The sequence below is a fragment of the Euleptes europaea genome, chromosome 14, assembly GCF_029931775.1.
Source record: "Euleptes europaea isolate rEulEur1 chromosome 14, rEulEur1.hap1, whole genome shotgun sequence".
Taxonomy (NCBI): Eukaryota; Metazoa; Chordata; class Lepidosauria; order Squamata; family Sphaerodactylidae; genus Euleptes; species Euleptes europaea.
Genome location: NC_079325.1, coordinates 43,198,410 through 43,216,099, shown reverse-complemented (window position 1 = coordinate 43,216,099; position 17,690 = coordinate 43,198,410). Strand labels below are relative to the sequence as shown.

The window sequence follows — 17,690 nt, the reverse complement described above, 5'->3', positions numbered from 1 at the left end:
CACTAAAGGGATTTAACATCTTGAGACCTGTGGGAAGAGTCAGAACTCTGAAGAATGACAAGTCTGGGGCACACAGCAATGAGCCAGCAAAGAAACATTCAAAATCTCCCCAGAAGCAAAACCAAGGACTAATGAGGGACAGCCATTTACCAGAGACAGATGCCAGAAAGCTGGGACTGTCTTTGGTCAGTGATGTAGGGTTTTCAAATCTGAACATTTTCCGATAAACAGTTAAAATAGTTAAATAATGTTAGCAAAAGAAGGCAATTGCAAACTTGAACAAGACTAGACCAAGCACCGGCACTGGGCTTTGTCCATTCTCCACATACCACATTTAGACCATCTAACATGACTGATTTGCCGCACAACAGCCCTGACAACTATAAACAGATAATATATGTTGGGTGCAAAATTTCCATGGAAAACTTCAGCATTGGAAAATGTCTTGCCCTAAAACACTTGTCATAAGAACATAAGAAAGGCCATACTGGATCAGACCCAGGCCCATCAAGTCCAGCAGTCTGTTCACACGGTGGCCAACCAGGTGCCTCTAGGAAGCCCACAAACAAGACAACTGCAGCAGCACCATCCTGTCTGTGTTCTACCGCACCCAAAATAATAGGCATGCTCCTCTGATCCTGGAGAGATCCCTGGTAAATACAGACAGAGCAAGTGCGTGCCTATGGGGCTACCGAAAATGCCACTGAGCGTGTACATGAAAGGATCATAAACATCCCGGCCTTCCCTCCAAGGCCGCTCCTTGTACACAGGCCTGAGTGAACACAAGATGGTCCCGTTAGATACTTCAACTCTAAGAGATGCAAGACTAGACTTTGTCTTCAAGGCAGCACATCCCTCTTGAGGACCAACCTGACTCTCCTTTTCCTTTTTCCTTCCAACCTCCCATGACCCACAGGTCTTGAGCAGTTAATAGGGAGTTTTAAAAAAAATCTATTTCTTTAAGGAGAATATGATGGAGAGGTACTTGGCCATCTCTATCCACCAGCAAAAAGGGGACTGTTTTATCACGTTATGGTGGCAGGTAATTTCATTACAATAGGAGCGATCCATTGATCACGTTGGAGTTTGAAGTGGGGACACTCCAGCATCATGTGAGAAAGCGTATCTGGGCATAACTCCTATCCCTGGTCCTTTAGCAACCAGAATAATTGGATTTTGAAGGTCGATAAATACAAGAAAGCTTGATACATACAAGAAAGCCAGGCAGCACCAAACTGAGATGCAAAAGAGAAATAAGCTTCAAAACTGGTATCCGAAGAAAAACTGACCCAATCAAACACACTGCCCGTATATCTTAACAGAATGTCTTCTTATTTACTTACTCTTTACCCCACCCTTTGTCCAAGGAGCACAAGGCACAATACATAGTTCTCTCCTGCTCCATTTTATCTTCACAAGAAAACTGTAGGGCACCATAGAGAGGAAACTAGATGGTATTACCTATGTGCAATGTTTTGTCAGGGAGTACAGTTCCATCAATAGATAGTAGCCATGGAGACAAATTCAGAGGCAGTAAGCTTCTCAATACTGGTGGCTAAGAGGCAATAATCAGGGGAAGTCCTCGGCCTCTACGCCCTGCCGTTTGCCCTCCAGAGTAACTGGTCAGCCGCTGTGTGAGACAGGACGCTGGACTAGATGGGCTACTGATCTGATCCAGCAGGGTGCTTATTTTCTTAAATCAAGCAATGTACTCAGTAGAAATAAACTGAGTAATAAATTCTTTTTTAAAGTGCTCTTACTTCCACTTTCTGCTTCCAAATTTATCCTGTACAGGAAAGCTAGGATTTGAATTCTCACTAGCATGCCCCCTCATCCCTGAACACCTCTCCACTCAATGACTTCACGCTCAACAGTTCTGACAGAAGACGTGTATCGCCTCCTGATGAAACGTACTGTGCTTGAGATGGCATGAAGGCAATGACACAGCCCTGTTCTTGGGATCTGAATCTCTGGTTTTGAATGCACATGTCACACCCCTTGATGTCACAGTAGCTGAACGAGGAATGCGCGCGTATAAACACAGCCCTGGAAGACTGCCTTCTTAAGCATACAAAGCTGTTTTACCAAGTCAGAATCTTGGTCCATCTAGTTCAGTATTGCCCACAGTAGCAGCTCTCTGGGGTGTCAGGGAAAGTTTCTTCCCAACTTGGAATACCAGGGATTGATGCTGGGACATTCTGCATGCAACACATACCCTTTCTTTGCCCCTGGATTCTGTTTCTATTGAAAACCAATTGAGGGCCAGAAAGCAGTTGCCTTCAAGGTTCTGATAAAAAAAACTTGCCCCTAAATCCCACACACAGCTGTCAAAACTATACACAAGGGAAACAAACTCTCGCCTGAACCTTACTCAGTTAAAAAAAAGAAAAGAAAAAAAGATGAAAGCTTTTTCCTGTAGTTCTGCAGAAGCCCTGCACATAATTGAACTGGGGAAGACCAGGCTTACAGATTTCCCTAATTGTCAGAAATCCCAGATAATGCCTGGAATTCAAAGCCTCTTTTCATCTGGAACCTGGCTCGATATCTGTATGCTTCTCTGCCCACCAAAGCATCTGCCACGGGAACCGAAGCAGTTTCAGCATCCACTGGCCTGAATAGCTGTTCAGCCATTTGCATTGACAGAGAACCTGAACATTTTGAGCGCCATCCAGAGCACATCTGCCAAGCTGCAGGGGGAAGGAGGGAGCCTTCGGGAGCGTATTTCCAAAGGTCACTGGCAACCGTTGCAGGGCCTGTCGACACGCACGTCCAAGCGATTTAAAAAATCTTTCCAGGTGGCGCAATATTAAAGCTGCTCACACCAATCATTGTGGTTAAAGGCAGTCAGAGGGAAGCTGGAGCATATGGGTTTTTCTCCTTATTTGTTAAGAATATAAGCAAAGCCATGCTGTATCAGACCAAGGCCCATCAAGTCCAGCAGTCTGTTCACACATTGGCCGACCAGGGGCCTCTAGGAAGCCCACAAACAAGACAACTGCAGCAGCACCATCCTGCCTGTGTTTCACAGCACCTAATATATTCAGCAGTCTCCTCTGATCCTGGAGATAATAGGTATGCATCATGACTAGTATCCATTTTTACTAGTAGCCATGAATAGCCCTATCCTCCATAAACATGTCCACTCCCCTCTTAAAGCCTTCCAAGTTGGCAGCCATCACCACATCCTGGGGCAGGGAGTTCCACAATTTGACTATGCATTGTGTAAAGAAAAATTTCCTTTAATCAGTTTTGAATCTCTCACCCTCCAGCTTCAGCAGATGACCCCGCATTCTAGTATTATGAGAGAGGGAGAAAAGCTTCTCCCTGTCCACTCTCTCCAAACCATGCATAATTTTATAGACCTCTATCATGTCTCCCCTTAACCGCCTTCTTTCCAGGCTAAACAGCCCTAAGAGTTTTAACGGCTCCTCATAGGGCACTTGCTCTAGTCCTGATCATTTTGGATGCTCTTTTCTGCACCTTCTCGAGCTCTGCAATATCCTTTTTTAGGTGTGGTGACCAGAACTGTACACAGTATTCCAAGGGTGGTCTCACCATAGATTTGTACAAGGGCAGTATGATAGCAGCAGTTTTATTCACTATTCCTCGTCTAATTATGGCCAGCATGGAATTTGCCTTTTTTTTACAGCAGCCGCACACTGGGTTGACATCTTCATCAATTAGATCAAGGAAAGCAAATGGTGAGACAAAGAGTGAAGGATACTGAGCGGCAGGCGGACGTAGGGAGGACCCCTAATTTTCCATGTGTGTGTGTAAAGTGCCCTCAAGTCACAGCTGACTTATGGCGACTTCTTTTTGGGGTTTTCATGGCAAGAGACTAACAGAGGTGGTTTGCCAGTGCCTTCCTCTGCACAGCAACCCTGGTATTCCTTGGTGGTCTCCCAACCAAATACTAACCAGGGCTGACCCTGCTTAGCTTCTGAGATCTGACGAGATCAGGCTAGCCTGGGCCATCCAGGCCATCCTACTTTTCTATCCTTAGATAAAACTAGATTTACTGTCGCCCCTGCCGCATATCTTTTCTCTCTGGAGTTTTAACAGCCTTGGAAGGGTTTTCTCGTTAGCGAGATGCTCTGTCCTCCCTTCAGCAGTGTTGAAGCGGAGATACAAAAGGAAACCTATCTCAGAGCGAACATGCCCGTGTGGTATGGGTGTGTGTGGAAACTTTGGAGCATGTTCTTATTAGCTGTCCATTTTATGAGATTCGAAATTTATTCTGCCCTAGCTTAATAAGGTTTCAGACTGCTCAGATGCGCAGTGGGCTAAAAAGCTGCTCAGAGATTAAAGTCCTAGGGTCTCTGTTGACACTGCTAAGTTTGTGCCACCGCTATTAACATCCGGCAAAATCTGTTTGGTAAAGTTGCTACCAATAACTTTACGATAGACTAAAAACAGATTTTTCACAGCGTTTTAAGGATCAATTTGTGTAGCACTGTTGTAGTATCACTCTTGTTTTATTGTATTTTTATTTGTTTGGGCTGTTGAAATTGTTTCTTTGTACATGCTTCTGTATATATTTGGCTGTTATCTGTATTTTTAAAAGAAAGAAGCTGCTCACACAATGAACACAGGCCTCTGAACCGGACTGCTGGACTTCCTTATGCACACTGCTTGGTATTTACAAACATAACCCCCGCTGCAGCAACTCTGGAGGAAATGTGGCGCGATTCTCAATGACAGGATGAGCAAGCAAGAAACACAAACAATAGCCAGCAGCTGAAATGACCCCAAAAGTCTGATGCCAGAATCACATTACGGAGCATTTGTACAAAAGTGAAAACTATCTGTAGCTTTGCAGAAGCTGTGGATCGCAGCTGTTCGGCATGCAGAAGGTTCCATGTTCAATCCCCAACATCTCCAGTTAACGAATCTCAAGGTAGCACATGATGGGAAAGACCTTTAGCCTGCCTGAGGTCTTAGAGAGGAGGCAACACAGAGTTTGGTGGCTTGATAACAGCATGAAACAGCTTCATATGTGCAGATGAAAGCTCGCCCCACAGGATGCTCTGGACATACTGCAAACTCTTATAGAATGAGGGCAACCAGGATTTCTAAGAAACGTTATCGGCTTTTGCATGGGAAATAAAACCCAGCTCAGATTGGGGGGGGGGGGGAGAGAATACAGCAGGCAGACCTTGAGTCAAGATGAATCCTTGAGTGTGTGGTTGTTGTTTTTTTGCAGAAAACGCACTTAGATCATTCCTTTCTCAGGCAGATGGAGATGAGGCAAGAGGTGTAGATTTTATTACATGATGTACCAGCTATATGGTTTATGGGTGAACTGCATGCACACCTATACCAAACAGACAACATTTCTCTGCTCCTACAATATTGCCCTTTGGTTTTTTTAACGGCACGGGAGACATTATTCAGGAGCGAGGTGGGCCTTACCAAGATGACAGTACCGGCTGAATTCAGTTGAATAGCTACATGACTTGGACAAGCACCTGGAGAGAGGTTGAGAGCCACTGGGAATCACACAGCACACCCTCAGCTCACACTTACTACCTTGCACACCAAAACACAACCCACCGGGGGCTCTCAGCAGCAACTTTCGGTATACTTTACCAGGCTAGGAGTGAGCTTGGGCATCGTCTTCCGGGCTCTGTGGACCTTGACGTTGGCGGCTGTGGTTCTTTTTGCCTCCGTATCCTTCCCGCCCACCCTGAACTTGGCTGGCGAGGCAGTCTGCCCCTGAGAAAGGGCACTCAGTGTTCTACCCTTGCTCGCTCCCGCAGGGAGGGTTTTCGCAGCATGGCCAGTGAGGGAAGCAAAAGCACCGCTGGTAGTCCTGACAGGTGGCTCCTGAGCCATCTGCTTCGGCAAAATGTACCCATTGCTCCCCGTGACGGAAGTCTGCGTGAAGTCATTTGCTTTTATGTGGTTCTGTTTGCCGGAGTCGCTGTCCCTCTCGGAAATGCCGTTCTCCGCTATCCTGCTTAACTTCGCCGTGGAGTCCCCTAGGCTCGGTTTGATACTGTCCTGAGGGTTTCGAGCTGCACTGGGGTGGCTCTTGGTTTCGTTGCGTTCGCAGGACCCGTTGGTTTCGCCATCTGGGGCCATCTTTGGTTCCCCGACTTGTTTTTCTATGGCACTCTCATCTGCTGCCATAGCATTAAATCCTGGAGACAAGTAAAAAAAAAAAAGAGAGAGAGAAGAGTTACTAGATTAAGCAGAGGAGGGAAGGAAGACTTAAGGAATCACAAATACAGGGCAGAAAATGAAATGGAAAAATACCACGAATGACAAAATTCTAGCTTCAACTCAGAAGGTTTGGGTACTATTCTACATAGCACTTTTTTCTGGATTTATAAAAAGTGGTCAACGGATTATGAGTGGACCCATAAAGGGAATCAATGGAAACTAGTGATTGTCAGCTCCTTCAATGATGGAGCCATAAATTGGAAGGAGTGCAGCAAAGTTGCACTGCAAGACAAGGCAGAGCATCTAAGACTATCTAACTACTAACCGTCTATATGAACCAAGGTATCCCACACCCAAATCCAACATTTGATCCATGGTGGCTTTCGTTCTTACGGTAAATAGCATTTCTCAGGATCTCCGTCAATATTGTCTATTGCATTGATGTCCTCCTGACTTTCTTCCTGCACAGAACCCAAGGAGGCATTAAAAAGCTTGTGGCGCAGAGTGGTAAACTGCAGTACTGCAGTCCAAGTTGAGCATATTCAAAATAAAGCTTCCATTTTTCCTGAAAGTCTCCCATAGGTGTTCTATTTATTAGGTAAAAGGTAAAGGTAAAAGAGGAGCCCCGTGGCGCAGAGTGGTAAAGCTGCAGTGCTGCAGTCCAAGCTCTGCTCACAACCTGAGTTCAATCCCGACGGAAGTCGGTTTCAGGTAGCCGGCTCAAGGTTGACTCAGCCTTTCCTCCTTCTGAGGCCAGTCACCCCACAAACAAAGTCTGCCTAGTAAACGTCGGGATGTGACGTCACCCCATGGGTCAGGAATGACCAGGTGCTTGCACAGATCCGCCCTGATGTGCTGTGCAGGTGAGAACTTGGCACTGTGCATATGCGCTCTCTCTGCCTCACACACACACACACACAACGTCTTACTCAGGTCACTTGCAGTCTTCTGACTAAAGGTAAAGGTCCCCTGTGCAAGCACCGGGTCATTCTTGACCCATGGGGTGATGTCACATCCCGACATTTTCTAGGCAGACTTTGTTTATGGGGTGGTTTGCCAGTGCCTTCCCCAGTCATCTTCCCTTTACCCCCAGCAAGCTGGGTACTCATTTGACCGACCTCGGAAGGATGGAAGGCTGAGTCAACCTTGAGCCGGCTACCTGAAACCGACTTCCGTCGGGATCGAACTCAGGACGTGAGCACAGCTTGGACTGCAGGACTGCAGCTTTACCACTCTGCGCCACGGGGCTCCTCTTTTACCTTTACCTTTTACCTATCTAATAAATAGAACACCTATGGGAGACTTTCAGGAAAAATGGAAGCTTTATTTTGAATATGCTCAACTGAACTTTTAACTTTTTAGAGAATATACTGAACTGGAATATTAATTCTGGGCAGAGCCTAGTGGCAAATTAACAGTAACTGGAATTAGCAATTTATAATTTGATTAATTATGTATGTTAGGCTAAGTTTTCAATACAAGCAAGCAATGATTTATTATACTGAATAGTAAAATGAGAATTCAACTAGGAATGGGGAGACCCAGGTTCATAGGCCTACTTCACTTAAGCAAGGTTGCTGTATTGTTTGCCTGCTAACCATAACCTGTGACCTAAGCTTACTCTAAAGAAAGCTAAGAGAGCCAGCATGGTATAGTAAATGGGTTCTCAACAAGGATGGAATTCCCCCCGGGGGGGATTTTAGGGTTCCGGGGGGGGGGGGAATGGGACCACTATTCAGCAAAGTGTGATGTCCTATAGATTATGTACAATCTGTAAAATTGTAGTTTGTTTTTAATTTGATCTGTGACATTCAACAAAGTTTATAACTATCTTGGGAAGGGGGGAATTATATTCTGAACAATGATGAAAGGGGGGAATGGAGCAAAAAAGGTTGAGAACAACTGGTATAGGAGTTAAGAGTGGTGGTTTGGAGCAGTGGAGAAAGGGGTTTGATTCCCCACTCCTCCACATGAGTGGCAGATGCTAATCTGGTGAACCGGGTGGGTTTCCCCACTCCTACACATGAAGCAAGCTGGGTGACCTTGGGCTACTCACAGATCTCTTAGAGCTCTCTCAACCCCGTCTACTTCACAGGGTGTTTGTTGTGGGGAGGGGGAGGGAAGGTGATTGTAAGCCGGTTTGATTCTTCCTTAAGTGATAAAGTCGGCATATAAAAACCAACTCTTCTTCTATTAACTCTCTGTCTCTCTCTACTTCAACAGGGAAATGAGGATAAAATAAGATCAATGCTCTTGTATGCACCCATCCACTCAACAAAATCTTCCTCAGAGGCTGCTTTCTAGGTTCTTCCATCTTTAGAAGTGAGGTTCTTGGTGACCAGCACTACAGAATTGCCACCCTATGTCTGGCAAGTGCCTTCGTTACTGACATTTAGGTGCCAGGCAAAGACCATTTCATTTCGTCAAGCACTTGGCCAAGCTGCCTTGGTGTTTGCATTTCATTCTGTTCTCTTACATTTTTTTTTTCTTACTGGTTGGTTTGCTGAAATTTTAGTAAAATTTCAACTTGTGGTTGATGGTTTTCTTAGTATGCTGTCAAACTGTAGCTGCTTCGAGAACATTCTTACGGGGAAAAAGAGAGTTCACAATTTAATTTTATGAAGGGAGGCCCCTGAGCAAATTTTAATCAAGAAACAATAAAACATCTGCCCGCAAGCTTCACTCACAAGGCAGTGAAAAATGCCCTCATTGTTTTTTTCATCTCTCCTCTAGTTTTTTATACAGTCTGTAAATGTACAGATCTGCATGGAATACTGTGCTCTGTAACTGAGAACCTGATCAATACTAGACGGCAGCAAATATATTAGAAAGCCTGACCGCATGTAGGTCAGTTTGCGTAGCACAAGCAAGTTCTACTCCCTGGACAATTGTCTACAGAATTCAATGCCTTAAGAATTCAAAAGTTGGCCATCCCTGCTCTAGATCAAGGTGCCAAGATCTGTTTCTGTACAAGGACTATTCCTAGATTCTGATCAGAGGAAAATATTCAAACAAACGGACATGAACATTGGAATAATGTTCCAGGGCATCTTTCTTTTAGCCTTGCAACTTCAGACACTTTCAGAGAAAGTTCCCTTCAATAAAAAAGTCAAACTTCAGATAGCAGGCACACACTGTCCATCCCCGTATCAGTTTCTTCAACTAAGTTAATCTGCAGCGGAAACAAAAGTCAGCATGCGTCCCGAAGACACTGTGGAACTCCAAAACTGAGCCCATTACATTTGGGATGTTTTCTGTGCACAAGACGCATCACAAAGCATGGACCAAATCAACACAATGTACTTTGTTTTAATCCAAAACAAGATAACATGCAGCTGTTATTTCCTTAGAATGGTAGGCAACAGCTTAAAAAGATTCAGGAAGGCAGAGAAAATAAGCATTCTGGTCCATAAGAGACACTGAAGGTAGGTGGTTTAGGGCTTGTGTAGAACGGTGGTTTTCCTAGGATCAAAATCCCACGTAGACTGTAAAAACAGGAAGGCTGCACATTAACCTGCCTGTACAGTCATCAATCAACTTAGAAGTCTGGAACAACTGCATTTAGAACAGTTTTATTTTCATACAACGTAAAACTGATTTAGAACTTTCTATTTTTCACACACGCGCACACCAACAATAGAAGGAGGGATGAAAAGCAACACACGCGAATTTGGCTTAGACTGCATGGCAGCCAAGCACAACAGTCTCTTCCTCCCACTTAAAAGCTTTTCTTGCAGCAACCACCAGGTCCTAGCAACTTCAAATCCTTTAAATCAGACCATAAAAGAGAAATGGAGAGTGTATCTTCTCCCAGAAAGAAAACTACGTCTGGATGATGTAAATTGGACAGCTGGGCAGACAGATTTGGCAAAGTGATGGAAGAATGGGAAAAGTCACATCCAATCCTTAGTCAAGTGGACACTGGAGATAATCAAGGACAGTTATGCCAAAGACAGAAAAAAAGAACACAAAGAATGGAAATAATTCCTGGAATAACAGTATATGGCACAATTCAGTCTATTTATTGTCACTAGCAATTAGTAAACCAGTGGGGGGACATTTTAACCTTCCAGGACATTCAGCTGCTGATTTAAGAGTAGCAGTTCTCTTACAAAGTAATTTCAAAGGGAGATTAGAAAAAGAGACTGCTGAATTACAACTAATAATGAAGCTCAAGACAATGCATTCTCCTGGACTGAATAGAGATCTGGGATTCCTGTCACATTACCAATGTTAATTTCTCCACGCTTACTACCCCCCTCTGCATATCACACCTAATCCAATCACGCCTGCTAATGTCATTTACTTGCTTTTGACATTTACATTGTCGTTGTGTGTCTAATTCATTCTTCTCAACTTAAGATGGACTCACATTCTAGGTGTATCTGAAGAAGTGAGCTGTGGCTCACAAACGCTCATACCCTGCCAGAAAATTTGTTAGTCTTTAAGGTGCTACTGGACTCTTGTTCTTTTCTACAGCAAATGGTAAATATTGTCTTACAATACAAAAGCCATCCTATGCATTAAAATAATAGATGGGTCACATCTGCTCATCGCCTCTATGATTCAACCCTTTGCTCTGAACAAACTGAGAATGAACCCTGGGAGCACAGGGCTATGTACTAAGCAAAGAAACCTGGGTGACCATGGACCGGCCTTTTCAGTGGCGCAGACTCTTACCCCAGAGGTTCACAGGGATTTTAGGCACCAAGCAAAGAGTCTTCTGACCCATTCTGTTTTGTCCAGCTTTAGTTAAATTGGTTCTGTCCTCCAATCCTGGTTGTGATCAATCCATTCTGTACCCAATGCTCTCTGATCCAGTTGTTATTTTTGGAATTTGTTTAGAGTAAACAATTCCTACCACAGGTTGAGTATCCCTCATCTGGACACCCAAAATACGGAAAGATCTGAAATACGGACATATTGAGCCGACATGCAGGCATTATTCACATGCCCTCAACAGCGTGCCAAGCTGTTTTCTGATGGTTTAATGCACACTGTTTAATGCACACTATTTAATGCACACTGTTATTTAAAATACTGTTTAAAATTACATTCAGGCTATGTGTATAAAGTGTATATAAAACATAAATGAATTTCATGTTTAGACTTGAGTCCCATCCCCAAAATATGTCATTATGTATATGCAAATATTCCAAAATATGGAAAGATCTGAAATACAGAACACTTCTGGTCCCAAGGATTCCGGATAAGGGATACTCAACCTGTACTATTTCCATTTACATTATCCTACTGCAATCTGCTTTGCATGATTAGTTTGAAAAGGCAAGATATAAATTAAGTATTTTATCAAACTCTTATGCAGCCATTACATCACTTACATTTTACTGCTGAATCTGCTACCTGAAGAGAGAGTGAACTGAAAGCTTTCTTGAGATTTATGGATCACAAATTGAGACAATAACTTACAACATAGGGGGCACAGATATAAAACAAAAAGGGGACTTTTTTTGGACCTCTGTTTGCCACAGAACCTTCTGGCAAATAATGCTGAAGCTATGCTAGTTGGCCCGGGCACTTCCTAGGTGGGAGATAACTTGGGAACAATACATAACCTTCTCTGAACACTTTGGACCAAGAACTGAGCACAAGTGTAACATATTCTCATTTGGCTTTGTTTGAATCATCAGAATTTCACAAGAGGGGAACCGGAACAGCACACAGAGCTCCTTGCCAAGCATCCACAGCACATCAAGACAGCAAAATCTTTCAAGATGGTGTTGAAGAGCAGTGAGGGAGCCCATGTTTGCACTTTTCAAATCTTCATTGGAGCTTCACTGAAACCCTTACAGTCTTGCCAAAAATACTCTGTTGGCCGTGCTGTGTGAGCAGCAATTCCACTGGCTGGAAAAATGCAGCCCGGCACTGAAAGATGTACTTACCTTCCTCCTTATTGTTGGTGATATCTTTCAGCAGCTCAGTCTTCATGCAGATCTCTCTTCTGGTCTCTCCTTTACCCAGCAGAGCTCGCTAAATTGGACAGAAATAATTCCCATAACCAAAAATTCTTTCATATGCAGTTTTAGTAATTTATTTAAAACATTTCCCACTGTTTTTTCCAAAGTTCAAAATGGCAAAAAACAACAAAAACAGAACCATAAATCAATTAAATGACTTTTGGAAGCGGTATGTCAATCAGTCTTTATTAAAACAGTCATAGACCAGCACAGCTCTTCACAATTTACCACTGAAACCCTTAGTATTACACTCTACCCACAGGTTTATACAAATTGTAAAATAGTTATTTGCACAATTATTATAAACTACTTACAAAGGTAAAGGTCCCCTGTGCAAGCACCAGGTCATTCCTGACCCCTGGGGTGATGTCACATTCCCGACGTTTACTAGGCAGACTTTGTTTACGGGGTGGTTTGCCAGTGCCTTTCCCAGTCATCTTTCCTTTACCCCCAGCAAGCTGGGTACTCAATTGACCGACCTCGGAAGGATGGAAGGCTGAGTCAACCTTGAGCTGGCTACCTGAAACCAACTTCCGTTGGGATTGAACTCAGGTCGTGAGCAGAGCTTGGACTGCAGTACTGCAGCTTACCACTCTGCGCCACGGGGCTCCTAAACTACTTAAACTACCCATTAAAATTATTGGCATACCGACGTTCTCAGCAGCGTCTGACAGATTCTACAGGCCAATGCACAAAACTTTGCCGTTCCTGCTGTAACCTGTGGATTTTCATCTATAAGCAACACTTTAGTATACCCCGGACCTGAATGGCCGGGATGCCTACTAACCCAGGGGGAGATAAACTTAGAACAAACCTCTTGGTATAATGGACAGCGCAGTAGAATGTGCTGTTGTTTCGGTTTTCCTTAAAGCACAGGGACATAATCTATCCTCCAAGGGAACCTTTCTGTATCTCCCAACCAAAACCACCGAGGGAAGAGCTTGGCATCCAGCAAGGGCGAATGCTTTCCTGTATCTGAAGATCTCTAAGTGGGAGAGGTAGGAAGCAGGTGAGGCTACGTATCTGGACTGTAGGAAGAGGTATGTTTTGCTCCTTTTCCCAAATCATAGGAGAAAGGTAGCTTATTGAATCTCCTCTGGAAGAATGTTCCAAAGTTTAGGAGCCATCACCAAAAGAGCCCTGCCTATAGCTATCACCATCCTCACCAGGGAAAGTGATGGCACACAACGAGGAGCACATAAGAAGACACCTGCTGGATCTGACCATTGGCCATCTAGTCCAGCATATTGTTTCACACATTGGCCAATCAGTGGCCCTCAACGGGCAACAAACAGCACTCAAGGGCCAAGGTAAGCCTGGAGGTTCTCTTGACTCTCCAGGGCTAGTAGCCATTGATGGACCTCTCCTCCATAAATCAGTCTAACCCCCTTTTAAAGCTATCACCACTCATGGGCATCACTGCCTCCACTGACAGCTGATGTTTAATTACATGTTGAATAAAGAAGCATTTCCTTTGGTCTGTCCTGAACCTCTTGCCAGAACCTTATTTGGGGTATGGGTTCATATGAAGTGAGGCTTATATAAAATTTAACTTAGCAAGACACACTGCTGAATAGGCTGTGCTTTAATCATCAGACCAGAGCCAAGACTCTTGTGCAAACAGTATGTAACACACAGTGGGTAGCCGTGTTAGTCTGTCTGCAGTAGTAGAAAAGAGCAAGAGTCCAGTAGCACCTTAAAGACTAACAAAAATATTTTCTGCCAGAAAATATTTTTGTTAGTCTTTAAGGTGCTACTGGACTCTTGCTCTTTTCTACTACAGTATATAACAGTTTGCAGAAAGGGCCATTGACTAACTACAGCGCTGACCTTGGAGTATGGAAGGCTGGGAGATCTGAAGGCTGGGGAGGATGGGGAAATTGGGGGGGGGCTCCCCCTTCATTTTCTCCCAAGGCCTTTTTGTTAATTTTTCCAAAGGAAAATTTGGGGGAGAACTGGGGGGGAAAAATTCCTATGAAATATTTTCTCCTTTAGAATAAATAAAATGCTGCTTAAGATAAGGTTACTCACACTCAGAATGTGTAGCATGAAAATGTTTTAAGGACTTCCCAATTGAAAACTGGAAAATTTTAGGGAGCATTTAAAAAAACCACTCTTATACCATAGTGTGTGTGTTAAGCTTAATATCCTAATAAGCTTAATATCCTAATTATGCTACTATTTAGCATAATTATAGGATGGGGAGACTTGTCTGAGCAGTAGTGTGTGTGAAAAGGATCTTGGGTCTTAGTAGACCAAACACTGAACATGAGTCAGCAGTGTGATGCTGTAACTAAAAAGGCAAATGCAGTCTTGGGCTGCACCAACAGAAGTATAGTGTCCAGATCACGCGAAGTGATGACATCGTTTTACTCTGCTCTGGTTAGACCTCACCTAGAGTATTGTGTTCAGTTTTGGGCACCACAATTTAAGAAAGGTGTAGACAAGTTGGAACGTATCCAGAGGAGGGCAACAAAGATGGTGAGGGGTCTGGAGACCAAGTCCTATGAGGAAAGGTTGAAGGAGCTGGGTATGTTTAGCCTGAAGAGGAGAAGACTGAGAGGGGATATGATAACCATGTTCAAGTACTTGAAGGGCTGTCATATAGAGGAGGGTGCCGAGTTGTTTTCTGTTGCTCAAGAAGGTCGGACCAGAAACAATGGGTTGAAATTAAATCAAAAGAGTTTCCGTCTAGACATTAGGAAGAATTTTCTAACAGTTAGAGCGGTTCCTCAGTGGAACAGGCTTCCTCAGGAGGTGGTAAGCTCTCCATCCCTGGAGGTTTTTAAGAAGAGGTTAGATGGCCATCTGTCAGCAATGCTGATTCTGTGACCTTAGGCAGATGATGAGAGGGAGGGCATCTTGGCCATCTTCTGGTCACTAGGGGTGTGGAGGGGGGAGGTAGTTGTGAATTTCTTGCATTGTGCAGGGGGTTGGACTTGATGGCCCTGGTGGTCCCTTCCAACTCTATGATTCTATGATTCTGTCCAAATATGCTGGTTCTACCTACTGCGTCTCTATAAGCAGTACGTGTTCAAATAAAACATGGTCTTTTGTTTACTATAGAATTTGTTTTCCGCCTTCAACATTTCTTTTTTCCTACCTCTCAGAGGGCAAAATTAAACATGCCTGTGCTATAATAGCACAGGGTGCAGCAGTTTGCAACTCCTTCTCTTGTACTGACTATATTTTCAATTTCTGCTTAATAAAAATTAAGGTATTTATAATTTTAAAATCCACAAATATGCCAAATAATATTTCACATGCTAACCAAGTTATAAATGATGCATTTTATGTTGTTAAATCAGTCAAAGAAGTTTAGGTTCGATAGGAAAGTAAGTATTGCATGAAGATAGTTTCAGAGGGTAGCCATGCTGGCCTGCAGAAGAACAGCTGGATTCGAGTCCAGTAGCACTGTAAAGACCAACAAGATTTTCAGAGTACAAGCTTTCAAGAGACAAAGCTGTTAAAATCTTGTTGGTCTCCAAGGCACTACTGGACTCCAATCTAGCTGTAAGTATTGCATATATTTCAATTTCCCCAAAAAAATCTATTTTCCCCTGGGGAGAAAAGAATAAAAAAAAAAATTCACACACACCCCGGGCTTCAAAATTTTCAGATATTTTACATCTCCATACGGAACCAGTTCAGCTGGGAGATTCACTGGTGGCCTTAAGCAAACTACTACCTTTCAACCCAGCGTGTCTATATCAATGGGCTGTTGCAAGAATAAAATCCAATAAATGCATGAACACTACCAATGAGACCTTTGAGAAAGGCTGGTATAGAAATGTGTGGCACAGCAGAGCCCACCTTCCACCCAACTGAAGCTCCCCAAGGCAGCAAATAATCAAAATAATGTTAAAACATGTATAACAAATTAAAACAATTAAATGCAACATATAAACACAGACACACAGAGAGGAGAGCCAATAAGACAGTGAGGGAATGGCAAAAACAAAAAAGGTCTTCCCCCACTGGTAGAAGAGGATGTTAGGGGGTAACAAATTCTCCCTGGAGGGAGAGTTCCAATGTTTGGGTGCCAGAACTGAGAAAGTTCTTTATTGGGTTGCCACCCATCTAGGCTCAGGAAGTGGGAGCACCTGCAACAGGGCCTCAGACTACTTGGGTGGGTTCGTACGGGAGTAAGTGGTCCTTAAGGTATGCTGGCCACAAGCTATATAGGGCTTTAAAGGTCAATACCAGCACCTTGAATTGGGCCCAGAAGCAAACTGGAAACTAGTGTAGGTGGAACAATACCATAGTGATATGACCCCTGTGACTCACTCCAGTCAACATTCTGGCTGCGGCATTCTCTACCTCCAGACACTCTTCAAGGTCAGCCCCACACAGATTGCATCACAGTAGTCCAATTTAAATGTTACCAGGGCATGCAACATGGTGGCAAGATCCTTCCTGCCACAGAAGGCTTACCATCCAAAGCTGATGAAAGGCACCCCAGCCAACAAAGCTACCTGTTTATCCAACAAGAGGTCCGGGTCCAGTAGCACCCCCAAGCTATGAGCCTGCTCCTTTAGGGGGAGTGCAACCCCATCCAGAACAGGAGAGGTCCCGATCCCAGTGTCAACCCTCCACCCCATACCAGAAGTACCTCTGTTTAGTTACGATTAAGTTTCAGGTTGTTAGCTGCCTTAACTGCCATCTGGCACTGGTTCACTTTCCACAACCTCCCACGAAATCTGCTGGAACTACTGCAGGCCAACATGATAATTGGCATTCTTTTGGTACAGCAAGGATCTAAACACATTATGTGATTTGAATAGTACAGAACATGCCACCGTTTAGAGACAGAGCACATGGTTTGCATGTTGAAAGTCCAGGTTCATACCGAGACACCTCTAATTGAAGGCAGGGAGTATTTGGAAAAAACTCTCTCTGCTTGCCAGTGGTTTGGGTTGTAACAAGGCAGCTTCACAATAAGGGGATCCATATCTCAGTGAAAGCATAACATTGGGGGTTACCGCACTTTGTATTCCCAGCGATGTATTAAGAGTTTGAAAATGTTGTAAAAAACATCGCTTTAAAAGGGTTTTGGGATACCACAGCTTATAAATGGTTGGAAGAAGTCTTCACAGCTAAAGGGGCCAAACAAAGTGCGAACAGTATTTTTTATAATATTTTCAAACTCTTAATACATCGCTGGAATACAAGTGCGGTAACCCCCATTGTTGGGTAGAAGAACTAGCAACACCTCTCTCAGCTAGACACCCTGAAGGACTGCTGGGTTCCACTGGTTGACAACCGGACTTGTGAAAGAACTCTTGCAAATCGGGTACGTGTTGATTTCCATCCCTTCGAGCTTTAATTACCAGAAAAGATCAATAAGCGTTCTCTGCACTATTCATGGTCTTTGTATACCCATAGAAGCTCTTCCAATGAGTTAATAAATTACATTCAGAGGTCCGGATCCAGTAGCACCCCCAAGCTATGTACCTGCTCCTTTAGGGGCTTTTTTTCCAGGGCTTTATTATTCCATGGACATTTTTCTATTTCTAAAGATCATTTCAGAAAATTAAGAGCAATGAA

General features: G+C 43.8%; 1 protein-coding gene across 4 annotated transcripts in view; it reads right to left on the bottom strand.

The window, feature by feature from the left end:
• Positions 1-17,690, bottom strand: part of EHMT1 (euchromatic histone lysine methyltransferase 1) — a 154,818-nt gene that overhangs the window by 73,024 nt on the left and 64,104 nt on the right. For all 4 annotated transcript variants that reach the window (XM_056860364.1, XM_056860366.1, XM_056860365.1 and 1 more), the window contains 2 exons: positions 12,069-12,156; positions 5,590-6,143 (listed from right to left, as the gene is read on the bottom strand). In XM_056860364.1, coding sequence (XP_056716342.1) covers positions 5,590-6,143; positions 12,069-12,156 — 642 coding nt within the window. The remainder of the gene's footprint in view (positions 1-5,589; positions 6,144-12,068; positions 12,157-17,690) is intronic.